Source organism: Notolepis coatsorum (genome assembly GCF_963971535.1).
Source record: "Notolepis coatsorum genome assembly, chromosome: 2".
NCBI lineage: Eukaryota > Metazoa > Chordata > Actinopteri > Aulopiformes > Paralepididae > Notolepis > Notolepis coatsorum.
This window is the reverse complement of record NC_140166.1, coordinates 127,097,857-127,113,431: the sequence shown is the minus strand read 5'-3', so window position 1 is coordinate 127,113,431 and position 15,575 is coordinate 127,097,857. Positions and strand designations below refer to the sequence as shown.

At 43.2% G+C, this 15,575-nt stretch overlaps 1 protein-coding gene across 1 annotated transcript in view; it reads left to right on the top strand.

The window, feature by feature from the left end:
• Window positions 1-15,575, top strand: part of LOC311223941 (eukaryotic initiation factor 4A-II-like) — a 51,948-nt gene that overhangs the window by 27,219 nt on the left and 9,154 nt on the right. Inside the window, exons 5-7 of the mRNA XM_084308717.1 lie at window positions 2,034-2,202; window positions 7,448-7,557; window positions 8,653-8,796. Of these exons, the coding sequence (XP_084164843.1) occupies window positions 2,034-2,202; window positions 7,448-7,557; window positions 8,653-8,796 (423 nt within the window). The remainder of the gene's footprint in view (window positions 1-2,033; window positions 2,203-7,447; window positions 7,558-8,652; window positions 8,797-15,575) is intronic.

Here is a 15,575-nt window from a genome sequence, read left to right as displayed (position 1 = left end):
TCAGGCTCCACTCAGGCTCCACTCAGGCTCCACTCAGGCCCCACTCAGGCTCCACTCAGGCTCCACTCAGGCCTCACTCAGGCCCCACTCAGGCCCCACTCAGGCTCCACTCAGGCCTCACTCAGGCCCCACTCTGTCTCCTCTCTGTCTCCTCTCTGTCTCCTCTCTGTCTCCTCTCTCTGCCTCCTCTCTAGGGATGGGTATCGTTAGGATTTTATCGATACTACTACTCTTATCGATACTGCTTAACGGTTCGGTACTTTATCGATACTCTTATCGGTTCTTTTTGGTTCTTTTTTTGCAAGAAAAAAAGACAATTAATTAAGAACAGAATCAACATTGCTTTATTATTTATAAATACAACTTTATAAATAAGTATTATAAATAAATATAATTTCTTCAGCAACAGCAGCAGCAATGTTCTTTTATATAACTTTATAAATAAATATAATAAATTAATATAATTTCTTCAGCAACAGCAGCAACAATGTTTTAAATGTGTCTGACTCTGAATTATAGACTTTTTATAATAAACAACAAATGCAAAAGGCTAACAGAACTGTGACACTGGTTCACCCTATCCTCTGTCATCCTTCCTCTAGCTGCTAGGGATAAAGGACTTTGGGTGGTGGAGGGAGGTAGAGGGAGGATGTGGTGGCCCTGGGCTCACTGGCCTGGGACATAGTGGCTGACGCCTCAGCTTGACGATCTATACAAAGTTTAGATTGTAGTATTTGTAGCTAAACAATTGTTTTGTTTATTAGCCTATTTGTAATAATTCGTTATTAGCCTAGGCAACTCCGTATCTTGGCTTACGGTTACGGCTGCAGTGGATGCAGATGGAACACTGCGCGCAAGGCAGTCGAATACGCGCATTTCTGCACACTAATATCATGTTTTGCCAACAGATGTTTTGATAAATTGATTTGCTCGTATTGCCACCCTTACTGGCAAATGTTTTGTTGCACTTGTGGCAACGTGCATTGTCGGCATTGACCCTTGTAAAGTATATCCATACTTTAGAACGCTTCGCTCTATCCGCCATGATCACGACTCAGTGCATGCAGAGCTGCTGTCTGTGTGCAGAGCGCTATAGCACGGGGCGTCGGGGACTTTCATTAAGGAGTACCCGTATGTAGTACCCGGATGTCTATGTGTAGCACTAGCGAGCGACTCGCGAGGAGTGTGTGTAATAATTGACTCGCTGGCTGCGGCTCGCTTCTCGTGCAGAGACAGAGAGGATCGTTCGCAACTTTTAAATAATAATAATAATAATAATAATTTCTCTAGAGTATCGATAGCAGTACCGAGGACGTCAGAGCTTATAAATACTCCGGTATTTTCTAATATAGTACCGGTACCCGTTTAAAACCGGGGTCCGGGGGGCATCCCTACTCCTCTCTGTCTCTCTGTCTCCTCTCTGTCTCCTCTCTGTCTCCTCTCTGTCTCCTCTCTGTTTCCTCTCTGTCTCTCTGTCTCCTCTCTGTCTCCTCTCTGTCTCTCTGTCTCTCTGCCTCTCTGTCTCCTCTCTGTCTCCTCTCTGTCTCCTCTCTGTCTCCTCTCTGTCTCTCTGTCTCCTCTCTGTCTCCTCTCTGTCTCTCTGTCTCCTCTCTGTCTCCTCTCTGTCTCCTCTCTGTCTCTCTGTCTCCTCTCTGTCTCCTCTCTGTCTCTCTGTCTCCTCTCTGTCTCCTCTCTGTCTCTCTGTCTCCTCTCTGTCTCCTCTCTGTCTCCTCTCTGTCTCCTCTCTGTCTCCTCTCTGTCTCCTCTCTGTCTCCTCTCTGCCTCTCTGTCTCTCTGTCTCCTCTCTGTCTCCTCTCTGTCTCCTCTCTGTCTTCTCTCTGTCTCCTCTCTGTCTCCTCTCTGTCTCCTCTCTGTCTCCTCTCTGTCTCCTCTCTGCCCCCCCTCTGTCTCCTCTCTGCCCCCTCTCTGCCCCCCCTCTGCCCCCTCTCAAACGGCCCACGGTCCAAACTGCAGTAAAACACCTGGTTTGTGAAAAGAAAAGCAGCGGTTATTGTTGGCCTGTGTTTGCTCAGATCCAGAAGGTGATCCTGGCGCTGGGCGACTACATGGGTGCTGGCTGCCACGCCTGCATCGGGGGCACCAACGTGCGCAGCGAGATGCAGAAGCTCACGGTGGAGGCTCCCCACATCATCGTGGGCACGCCCGGGCGCGTCTTTGACATGCTCAACCGGGGATACCTCTGTGAGTAGCACCACACACCCACCCTGACCCTGACCTGCCTGCTCCATCTTGATGACTAATGATGCCATACAAATAATGTGCAGCATGGAAGTAACTTTATGGCCTTGTTTCTGTGAAGTGATGGATGGTCTTGAGCAACGTTAGTCCATTGTTTGTTTACACAGATCAGATCTTGGCAAAAATGCAGATTTGAAAAGGTGTTATATTTTAAATATTTCAAGTGCTTTTTAAGTGGTAGTTACTTATACAGGTATAGGACCGTCTTTTGTGTACATACTGTACCTCTATAGGAATTAATAAATGATCAATCAATATTACCTGCTCTATGGACCAATAGTTACTATTACTCACTCAGTTTCCATTTGTAAATCTAGTCTATTCTGACATTCAAATCAGGCAAAGTTCACCCAGATAATATTGTGCGTGCGTGCGTGCGTGCGTGCGTGCGTGCTTAACCTCTTAAGCCCGGAGCCCTATTTTCTGAAAATCTGCCTAAAATACATATCTAAGTAAATGGAAGATTGCTCCACTTCTACAAGGTCCATTTGCATGTTCTTGGTATCTAGGGACATCTATGGATCTGAGGGAATGTATTCCCAGTGTCAAAAATATTGTGTCTATTATTAGGCTTGCTTAAACTGTGATGAAACAAAGGAGAATATGAATTATGATGACTTTGACAGTGAATAACACCATGCTAAAAATGACCAGACATGAAAAACTGCCACTGAGCTCGTTCAGTACCTTTTTGAGATCACGTGTACAAAAGATCTAAGGAAATGAATAAAGGGAAGATGATTAAACAGAAGGTTTTGTAGATACAGTACTGAATTCTCCCATCCGGACCAATGCAATTTGAAATATGATTATAGAATATAGAATAGCTGGGCGCTGACTCGCTAGGTGTCCTTGGCGGCTGGTTCCAGTAGTTTGCTCCACACTGCGCGTGTCTGCCGTGACATCAGACGTTCAGCAGGGGAGCCTAGTGTTGAGTCACGGGGGACGTTTCTGAGGTTTAGGAGATTGAAGAAGACATCAGACGTTCCATCTCTATGAGATTTCTCCATCAGATGCTTGGCACTTGGGACCGCCCTCTCTGCGAGCCCGTTAGACTGTGGGAACTCTGGGCTGCTGGTGGTTTGGACAAAATCCCATTGTTTGGCAAAGTCCTTGAAACTCTGACTGGTGTATTGTCTAGCATTGTCAGAGAAGAGGGTGTGCGGTGAGCCGTGGACTAAAAAAAATTCTTTTCAACGTAGATATCACAGCCGATGATGTCAGGCTGTGGAGAAGGTGGATTTCGTACCAGCCAGAATACGAATCTACTAGCACTTGGTAGTGTTTACCATGCCATTCAAACATGTCCGTGGCAACTGTAGACCATGGGAGGTCTGGAACTGATTGAAGTTTCAGAGGTTCCTTTTGCTGGTGGGACTTGGTGCTGTTGCACATGAGAGCAGCTCTTCAGCGATGTCAGTCGACATTGCCGGCCAGAATATGATGCCTCTAGCTCTGCGCTTTGTGGCTTCAACACCTGGGTGACCTTTGTGCACGATGTTGATGTACTCTCTGTGCAGAGACTGGGGGATGACTGTCTTGTGGCCTTTCATGATGATTCCATCCTCCACTGCGAGTTCGTCTCTGTAAGGGAAGAAGGGAACGACAGCAGGCTGGAGCTGGCTTTCTCTAGCGGGCCATCCTCTCTGAATGACCGCGCTGAGGGTCTGTAACATCTCATCCTCTGCTGTGTGCTTTCTGAGTTCTTCTAGGCGAGCGGTGGAGATGCAACTCACTGGGTTAAGGTAGAGACTGGTGAATGAAGTTGGGTTCAGGTAGAGTGGTGCGTCACGCATAAAGCTCCACAGGACCGTTTTATCCACCCATATCTGCTCTCCCCCCCATGCTTCTCAAAAACTTTCCTGAATAAACAACAAATAGCATAGTTAGTGAAAGTCCATATTAATTTCACTGGTGAAGATTTAATGAATTTGCCATAGGGCATTATAAAACAAATGGCAACCAATGTAGGTTAGAGAAAAACTGTTACATCAACAAGCTGATTCTAACAATATATCATAGTCAATCCAGTGTCCAATCATTACTCCGATGTTGATACTAGGGCTGAGCCCAAATGTTCGAACCTTCGTTCGTTATGTTGGCATTCGAATTCTAAATCAACATTCGAATTTATTTTTTATTAAAAATAAATAATTTTTTATTTGAATATTTCTTTCTATTTATCATTCTGTTTAAACCAATGGGGTTTTTCTTCACAGTTGCAGATAAAGATTAGACTACACTAATATTATAATATTAAAAACTGATGAGTTATATTCATTAAAGAAAGTTGATTTAATTGATTTAGTTGGGCTGGGGCTTCTCCCTGGGCTGGGTCTGGGGCTGGAAAGTTGATTTAATAAAAAGAAAAGACTAATTTAATCAGATTAATCACTTTATTCAAATTGAGGATTTAGTTTGAGGATATTTATAAATAATAATAATAATAATAATAATAATAATAATAATAATAATAATAATAATAATAATAATAATAATAATAATAATAATAATAATAATAATAATAATAATAATAATAAAAAAATAAAATGAAATTGAAATTGTTTTAATTAAAAAACGAAGGTTCGAACGTCCGTTCGAAAAACCCTGACGAAGTTTGAATCCCAAAAACAGGCTTCGGGGACGGCCTTATTTGATACAGTATGTGGCCTTGTTCTTCACCGACTAAATAGACTTCCAATACACCGTTAATAGAAAGTGAAAGTATTCCTGCAGGCTTGAGAAAGCACCATTTTTAGACTGCTTTCCAACACGACCACCAGTGACATATTATGAGGTGACTGGAGTTGAGTTACATTAGAAGAACAACCAAACCTTACAGTATTACCAAACATATTTGCCTAATTCTCTCGATGTCTACATTTGCCTAGCTCATTAATATCTGTAACAGACATGTCTATGTACAGTAGAGAGACCGGTCGAAAGGCTCTACTGCGTAAGCACGCACACACCAGGCCAGGCGTACACGCATGTGTTTGGATGACAACTCATTTTGGTCATTGCAGGCAAATGCACAGAATATTATCTTGAAAATTAAACTAAAGAAAATGTTTCTTTTATTTAGGCTGTGCCATTATCTTACATTGTTCACGAGTCCCTAAAAAGTTTTTTATTTGACTGAGAACTGGGAGGTGACTCAGTGAGAACTGAGTGGTCAGCTCTGAAGTCTCTGGTCAGCTCTGGTCAGCTCTGGTCACATGCTTTGCTAACACAACCAGGTAACCAGTGATGTAACATCAGCTCTGGAAACAGACAGACTTGGATCAGGGGCAGAAAACATGATGGGACTTATTCTAGATGCTTTGCTAGAATTCCTGTGGTTCACCATGAAGCCTCTGGGTTAACGTCAACAACAGATCTTAATCACATAACGTGCAACGGCCCGGGCCCTCTTTAGGACGATTTGCCCACCGGCGCGACACGGCACTTTGCGAGCGTCTAGTGGCTCAGGTCTGCATTCTTTATAAAACATATAATATATAGAATTAAAGCCCTATTTGTTGCCGTTCGAATGCCACCTCACCCGACCAGACCTGTTCAGCGGTTCTCGAGTTACATGCCGATATGTCAGGCGTGCGACTTTGTACATGCGAGCCTCAGATTACCACCCCTGACTCCCGAGGCTCTGGAACTGTTGATCATTCGCTGATTGAGAAATTTATTGAACAGGCTTGTAGCCAATGAGTGTAGCTTTCCAATGATACCCAACTTGGGGTTGTGCGAATCAGGGAAAATTGATGAGCGAAAACAGGAAGTGAAAAACACGCGGAATGCATTGCCGTCAATGAGGAAATGGATTACTGGAGAATTTACACAGTTTACAAAAATCACTCTAAATCACCCATTTCTGAACGGATTATTATGAAACTCGGACCTGTACTACATAAGACTTCAGGCTATGGATTTTTGGGATATTGCAACTACTACAGAAAAACGTGAGTACACAATTACAAGTACCACTCAAGTTCAGCCCTATGTTACTCTATTTCATTAGCACTAAAACAGATTTTTCTTTATTGTGTAAGAAGCTTCAGAATGTTATCTTTCAAAAGAGACCAGGCTTATGCATGTGCTATAAGTATAAAGATATGCCTTTTAAAAAGAAGTATGCATTCAAGTTCAAGTTTAAAAATTGCCACTTTTCTGGGTGCCTGTTAAGAGGTTAATGAAATCCTGACATGGTTCAAATTTCTTACTGGAATATGTTCATGAGATCCTGGCATGGAGCAAATTTCTAAATTAAATAGTTGTATCAACTGATCTTTATATACAATTTGTTCAAACGGATAAGCTATTTAGCTTTATGAAAACATAAGACCGTATTGTATCATGAAATGTGTCAAAATACTGTGATATTATGAGATTAAATTAAAATGTCTACCCACATTAACTACTTTGTCTGTAAGCACTTCTGATATATGTCACCTTTTTAAATCTGGTTTAAATCGATCATCCAGTCGCAGTCTCCATGTAACTGAAGTTGATAAGATGCATGAATGGAGGTTCTGAGTAGGGCTGGGCGATTCATCGATTTTATCGATTAATCCGAATTCATGATTTAGGACGATGTTTAAAAATGAAAATCTATTTTAACTTAATTATTATTATTATTTTCTTTTTTTTCAAGTCACCTTTTATTTTACAAAAAGTGATGTTTGGTGAAAGTTAGACATTTTGCACTTTATTAATCCCAATATGGAAATGCATTCTTGTTTGATGATCAAGAGGCACCTTTTATTTATTTTAAGTGAAGTTTGGTGAAAAAGCTAGTTATTGCACTATTAATCACAATAGGGACATTCATCTTTGTTTGATCAAGAGTAACCCTTTATATATACATAATTTCTTTAAGTGAAGATTGGTGAAAGTTAGGTTTGCACTTCAATCCCAATAGGTACATTCCTCTTGGTTTGATAATTATTTTGTGTCAAATAAAAACAAAGCTTATTTGAATGATTTCCTTGGCGTTTCTAGTTTTTAAGAGAGAAAAAATCTATGTAAATCGGATGTGGTGTGAAAAAATCGGAGATTTTATTTTTAGGCCATATCGCCCAGCCCTAGTTCTGAGTATGTTAGCTTTACTTTCTTGCACTCGGATGACAAGGTTTTGGACATTGCAGTAAAGCTGGTGACCAATGGTGGGTTTTCCTCTCATTCTGTTGCTCAGCTCCGAAGTGGATCAAGATGTTTGTCTTGGATGAAGCTGATGAAATGTTGAGTCGAGGATTCAAGGATCAGATCTATGAAATTTTTCAAAAATTGCCAACCAGCATCCAAGTGAGTTGTTGTTTTCACTCAAGTTTTTACCATTATTTTCCCTTTTCATCCTATTCCTTTTCACCTGGAATATTGGACGAGGGGAGACTTGAGGGAGGGTGTTTCGACTCAGCGGTGCACGTTAAAAACCTTGATGCAACGGGAGTTCATCTCGGATAACAAAAACTCTGCCAGGGTTGGGGTCAATACAATTCAAATCAATTCAGTGAAGATGTGTATTTTCTTTAATGTTGGAAGAGAAACAAAAGGTCCTGAGATTGTTGTATCCTATCCAACCTATTTACAAATTAGTGATAAGGGCTGTTGACAATTCAAGTGACTGTGAATTGAGCCCAATCCTGATTTGAGCTCTACCCGCTTGCAGACGAGATGTCAAAAGGACAAAAGTCCTCTGATCTCACTTTCTTTTTTATATAAAGAATATAATAAATGTTTTCTCCATCACAAAACAAGGTTGCCCACCAGATACTCCTGTACCCATCCTTGCCCTCAGTGATGCACCCGACAATAGAGGTGTTCACCCGAGGACAGCTGGTTGGCGCGGAGTTGAACCTGAAGTGAACAGGAGAGGTGACAGGGGACAGCCCTGTCCTGTCGCCTTCCCCGTTCACACACGTAAAAAAGAAAAAACAAGAACATTGTGAGGGATAAAAGATAAACAAGACCTAAAGGTAATGTCTAATAAATTGGATTATCAAAAGAACTTTGAATTTAAATGTCATGCTGTAGAGTAACCGGCCCACACACATACGTCCACCGTCAAATATATTGGCACCCCGTTTGTTCATGGACACTGAAGGACAACGAGATACTTTCTTCCCTCACAATGCGTCTGGTAAAGACGAGGTCACTGAAATGCAGAATGCCAAGTTATCTGTTCGATGGGCCTCATTTAAATATACCCTATCAAACAAATTTCATCTTCAAACTGAAATGATACAGAGTCCTTGGAAACCGTTGGCATGCATATTTAGTGTTTTTAAAGTAATTGTGGCACAGCATCTTATCAATTTCAATATGCATGTACAGAAATCTGGATAAATACGGCCCAGTAAGCTTAACTCTGGAAGGAACATTCCTGTACCTGGCCTCTAGGTGGTGCTGCTGTCAGCCACCATGCCAGCCGAGGTGCTGGAGGTCACCAAGAAGTTCATGAGGGAGCCGGTTCAGATCCTGGTCAAGAAGGAGGAGCTGACCCTGGAGGGGATCAAACAGTTCTACATCAACGTGGAGAGAGAGGTGAGAATCATGACCGTGCCATTTTGGATCCTAAATGAACTCTTTACAAGCTGTAGGAGCCAAATCCTATGATGATAAATTGTATCTTTATTGCCCCATTAGACATATAGTTTATTATGGTATTTGTGCTTTGTGTTTATTAATATATGTCATAATGAATTCCAAGATGGAGACTTACCTGGTCAACTCCCCTTTTTTTCCCACGTCCCCCCTAACCACTCCTATAACATGGCAGGTAATTTAGAGTTCAGGTAGGCCCAGGTAGAGCGGTACCATATAGTTTTTGATCGCACTTAATTCGCACTTAATTTGCACTTAATTCGCACTTGATTGACAGTTTACGTTCATTTACAAACCCCTTTTTGTTTGTTTTATAGTGGTAGGCAGCTATTGGGGCTGTTGTGATTCGCTTTCCAATAAATTCCGTTTGTTTTGACAAAGTACATTGGACCAGCGTCATCTTCTCTTTTGGACTGCAATTCGGAGCGTGTCGGACTAACAACGCATTACCTGGAGCCTCAAGGCAACTTTGGTTCGTAGGATTGCCTTTACATTGTCAAAAACTACCGCTGACAAAATGCCGACAGACAACTTCTAAGCGCAACAAAGACGGGGGTAACGTAAAGAATGGATGTTTGTTTCGGATCGCCAACTATAAGCTGTTGCGTCTGAACTGTAGAATGGATGTGATGAACATAAACGGCGCGGCCGTCTTTATTGTTTGAAGGTATCATTCTTGTACTGGCGAAGAGGAAAATATAATACGGACTCTATCTCTGTGGTTGACAGCAAGTCGGTGTGTGCGTTTGAGAGTGGATGACGTCATGAGCAGCATTCGCCAAGTGCGCTGTTTCCCACGCCCTAGCTGCTTCATTCATAAATCACTGTTCTGTTTTAAATGCATACAACGCCGCTGCTCATCTGAATTAAGAGGTTTTCGTTAGCTGCCCACATTATGGCGGAAATGGAGAGTGGTATTTTTGAGGATCCTTTACAAAAATTAAAAGGATCAAGAAGTGCAAAACTGGGTGCACTTACTAAAAAAAGGAATGAAATCACTGAACTTATGGGAAATCATGGAAATGTAGAATTGGTTCACTATGTATGATCTGATGTTGACCGGATGGGGGGGGGGTCGTTTATAATTCCGTGGGCAACGTTATATCATTCATCTAGTGTGGGTGATATGATCATTAGAGCAGTTAGTATCGAAGACATTAAAAAATAACGCTGAAACTCACCGTAGCTTCCTCTCGCCGTTGGGAGATGAGCGTGGAACAGAAAAATTTCTATTATGGGATGTCGAAATATCCGATCCATTTCCAGGTTGTATAATAGTATATACGTCCAAATCATGTTGTTTATCGAGTTATTGGTAACCGATCGACATCCATTGTGTCAAGATGGAGTCCTGCTAATGATAGCGAGTGCCCGGACGAAATATGGGTGAGCACCACTTCATCCGCATCACTTCCTGTTTGGGCGAGCGGCCGATCGGCCACCAGATGGCGCTCTTGAACCGTTGGAGAATTGAGAGGTGCTCACCAGTACATATAATGTCTCCGGGGGAGAAATATGATTTCGATCACAGATTTTTGAAATATTGATATCAAAGACGCTGTCCAGCGTCTTCGGCAGAATAAGCATGGCGGGGAAAGACGCTGAACAGCGTCTCGGGCGATTAAAGTGTTAAAAGCAAGGGGAATGTCATTCGGATCAGAGATCACGCAGTCATTTATCGTAATACTAAGGGGCAGAGTGCTAGAAGGCAGATTTTTGGTCAAATTAACTGCACCCCAGAACTTGGCAGGATTAGAATAGGAGGTGGTTACAAGATTTAAAAAGTAATCAGTCTTAGCTTTCCTTACAGCTGAAGTGCATTTATTTCTGAGCTGTGTAATGACAGCCAGTGCTGGGGATCATGTGTGCGTCTGGCACGGGACCAGGCATTACTCCTATCATTAAGGAGGGTAGACAGCTCATGAGTAACCCATGGCACCACCCTATCTTTGATCCTAGTCATTTTATATGGGGCATGCTTATCTACAAAGCAATTAAATGCACATATAAAGGAGTTAAGAGCGTCCTCTATCTCAGTGGTTCCCAAAGTCGGGGTCGCGACCCAAAGGTGCAGCCGCGAGATGATTAAAAAGAAAATAAATAAAAAAATCCAATTTTTTTTTTTTTTTTTTTTGTCAGGCCACTGAACTTAGAAGCAGGCCAGGACAGTGTTTCTAGTTGTATTCTAAAATTTTATTCTATTGTATTCTAAAATGTGACTATATGGTTTTATATTAACTTAATAAATAAACAAAAACGAAAAATCTACTTATTTCAACGAACATTTCAAACTAAATAACAGATTATGCACATAAAACGCTGAAAACAACCGAAGCAACAATAGTATTTTAATGAGGCTATTATTATTATCATTATTATTTTGCAACAAGTTAGCCCTCTCATAAATAGCACATATAAATGAATAACTAACTTGAACTAACTTAATAGGATTGAAGTGATATTTGGCTTAGAAAAATCGGTCGCCTGGCAAAAAAAAGGAAAAAAAAGCCTGACGATGTGCATTGGGCCGCGGCTCTCTGACGCCTTATTTTCTGGGTCCCGGCCTGAAAAGTTTGGGAACCCCTGCTCTATCTCATCGAATTGGCCCAGACAACTCCAATCCCAGTCATCCAGATCCCCCAGGAACCCCTCTGTAACAAACCTCTTAAAGTTCCTCTTAGAAACCAGCTGAGATGTAGTCTTTTTCACTGTTATATTTCTCACACATGCAATGGTACAGTGGTCACTGACTCCCAATGCAAAGACACCACTGGTATATTTGCTAGTCCTGTTGGTGAAGATTAGATCTAAAAGGGAGGATTTTGAGTAATCTTTGGGGTTTGGTCTGGTTGGTTCAGTAATTAGTTGTGATAAGTTGATGCTGCAGGTTTGATTTTTAAGCTGCAGAGAAACATCACTTAGCCCAGTTGAGATTTAGGTCACCTAAAACGAGCAGTTCATCTTCACAGAACTTCGACAGCAGATTCACCAAAGTGTCGGTTGCATGAGTCAGCTGAAGGAGGGCGGTAAATGCCGACTACTGTTATTGGGTCCGGACCATGGTAGACTTTAAGCGCGAGAAATTCAAAACAATTGGGAAGAGAAACTGATTTTAAAATTGAAGCTGAGAGATGAGATTTAAGATAAATTCCAACCCCACCCCCCCTACTTGAACGATCCATTCTATAAAAATTATAATTACAAAGTGCCACATCAGCACTATCTATATTCTCCCTGAGCCAGGTTTCACCCAACACAAGAACATCAGGAGAAGTCAGCTCCACAAGAATGGTTATGTGGTCCAAGTTCTTAAGCAGGCTTCGTATTAAACCAAGTCCATTGCGTGTCTTAAAACGTAAAGGAGTAAAGGGAGGGTCAGTGGCAACAGATGTACTAGGTTTACCCGCGGGAGTCGGCCGTGGACACACCGTGATTAAATTGGCTTTGAAGAATTTCGTTTTTCTGTGTCTTTTCACAACTGGATTCCTTTGTCTGGTTGGCATGGTTTGTTTGTCCATTTTATGACCAACAAGGCTGCGACTGTTCCAATGGGACACAATAATTACAGGGGAGGGAGGGTGTTGGTCCAGCTGAGCATCCAACACAGAGAAGGTGTTATGTCAGGCCACGACGCTGGAGATGTGACATGCAAATCTTTTGGCCAGAACTGCAATCCCATTGTGATTGGGGTGGAGTTTGTCATGTTTGTAGAGTTTAGACTCTGTCCAAAATGAGTCAAAGTGGCTGATAAAGCCGTGTCCACAAGTTGAGCTGAAATGTCGCAGCCACTGATCGGCACTGTATAGCCGACTAAAATGTTCTGAGCTCTGTCTAAGGGTGGGGATTAGACCGGAGAATGTGCAGGTTTTTCCAAGGCTCTCTATCAGCTCTGCCAGCGCTTTGTAGTCTTTGGTGAGTTTGATGTGCCCGTATGTCTCGCGATGGTCTGCTGATTGTTTACACCTGAGGCTGACATCATTCACTCCCACATGCACAATTACTGTATGAGCAGATGGGTAGCGCTCCACAATGGATGGGATATGTTGGATTAGGTCAAGAACTTTTGCACCAGAAAAGGAGTAAGAGATACCCTTGGGAATCGGGACATCTCTCACGATGGAATCCCCCACGAGGATGTATTCGGGAGGAGAAAAGAAAGAGGGCTTGCCAATATTTGCGGTAGCAGGAGGAGGTGGGTGACTAGCATCAGCTATGCTAGCTGTAGCAGCGTTAGCAACATGTGAGTAATCGGGAGAGGCTGTGGGGGCCAGCGGGGAGCATTTTCGGGGACGCTTACCGGAGGGAGAGAGAGAAGCAGACCGTGAACTGGAAGAGTTGCTGCCGGCAGAAGTGCGTTTCCTACGCAAGGTAGCCCCGTCACTCTTCACCATCTTGGACCAGGCAGCTCGTCCAGCGGCGCTGCGCGGCCTAATTGGAGATATCTCGGGGCAGTGAGACGGTGGCGTTTCACCGTGGAGATGAAAGGGTTCCTCATCACTCAGAGGATCAGGAATCAGCGGCGAGGTCAGCCTCCTTCTCTTTGGTCCCAATCCATTTGTCTCCACCGAGGCCCGGGAGGATGCGGTGTGGGGTTTGCTACCTGTGGCTAGCGTTAGCCCAGGGTAGGCAGCCAGCGAAGCAGCGCCGCCACGCCGGGGAGTCCGATCTGGGGAAGCTGCTCCCTGGATAACACCATGCTCGCCAGAAGAAGGTGATCCTGAGGCGCCTGAGCGTTCTGACAGTGGAGCATAACGGTTAGAGAGCAGTGGGGGGTCCATGGGGTGGAAGAGAGGAAGGGATACCTTTCTCTTCCTCCTCACAACTGTGGCCCAGGAGGAGCGAGCAGGCGAGGGGACAGCGGCCGACGGCTCCAGACTATCCAGCCGGGACAGGAGCTCGTTTTGACCACTGAGAAGTTCCACAATGAGGTGCTCAATGGAGTTAAGCGTCCGAAGTCGGTGCCATACTTCCGCGTCAGCGCCAACAAGCCAACAAGCCAGTAAGTAAACAACCTCCGAAATGTCCGATTGTTGCCGAGTTTAGCAGAGAGTGGTAAAACAGGGTACAATCGGATAAAACACTTGATAAAAACAGGCTAAAAGCACTTAAAACAGAGTGACCGCAGCCCAATGCAGCAAACATTCCATGTGACATCACTTCCGCCTTCCCGGCATTCCCGAATTCTGGATGAAGAATTCTGGATGAAGAAAAAACACCTTTGGTGTGAAAGACTAAAACCACTTTAGCTGAATTAAAGGTTGTTATACCTACATACGTACTTTCTGTTATAACCATAATGAAAACCAGTTATATATCTTTCAGCCTTTTGGAAAAATCCCTCTTAGTTTCTTGGTTCAAGTGTGCATCTGGATGAGAGATGATATGTTGGAGAGAAAAATAGTGGGAAAGACTATGTTACTACCTCTTCTATTGGTACATTAGGTTTCCTTGCACTGTGGGTGAACAGTTTGCAGCAATGTCCGGTTTCCCCAAGCGCAATTGTGGTTTATATTTCATATTTCATTGTGCCATGATTTGACATGGGGAACATCTTGATATTTGATATTTGTTCTAAATTAAACAAGATAAACCTGAATAAGGTTTCTGACCGGTTTCCTTTTAATCAGTCAAGCCCTGCGTGCAATTAAAGCACATTTCTATGCGTGTGTAATGACTGCTTGGTGCTGTTGGTGATGATATGTTTACTGACGCAGCAGGTTAGGGGAGTGGGTTTACTGACGCAGCAGGTTAGGGGAGTGGGTTTACTGACGCAGCAGGTTAGGGGAGTGGGTTTACTGACGCAGCAGGTTAGGGGAGTGGGTTTACTGACGCAGCAGGTTAAGGGAGTGGGTTTACTGACGCACCAGGTTAGGGGAGTGGGTTTACTGACGCACCAGGTTAGGGGAGTGGGTTTACTGATGCACCAGGTTAGGGGAGTGGGTTTACTGACGCACCAGGTTAGGGGAGTGGGTTTACTGACGCAGCAGGTTAGGGGAGTGGGTTTACTGACGCACCAGGTTAGGGGAGTGGGTTTACTGACGCAGCAGGTTAGGGGAGTGGGTTTACTGACGCACCAGGTTAGGGGAGTGGGTTTACTGACGCACCAGGTTAGGGGAGTGGGTTTACTGACGCACCAGGTTAGGGGAGTGGGTTTACTGACGCATCAGGTTAGGGGAGTGGGTTTACTGACGCACCAGGTTAGGGGAGTGGGTTTACTGACGCAGCAGGTTAGGGGAGAGGGTTTACTGACGCACCAGGTTAGGGGAGTGGGTTTACTGACGCAGCAGGTAGGATCACAAGTCGGTGACTATGTCACAGATGCACCTGAAACGGACCACATTAGAAATGATTTCACGCTGTCGCCTCGTCCAACATCTGTGCTTGTCGTAGTCTCCACAAGTTTTAGCACATTGTTTTTTTTTCATTTATTAAAAAAACAAATCTAATGTTAGGGACGTGGGACGTGACTTCTGCTCTTCTATTATTGGTATTATATACATTTTGAATGACTGAATTACCACACATTTGTCCTTTTTCTTTTCTTTCTCCAGAAAAGTGGCCATTCTTTTTACTTGAACTTGAGGACTGCATGCTTTTTTTTGCAAAGCTTTATACTTATAGCACATGCATAAGCCTGGTCTCTTTTGAAAGATAACATTCTGAAGTTACTAATGCAAAAAAGGAAATTCACTTTTAGTGCTAATGAAATAGAGTAACGG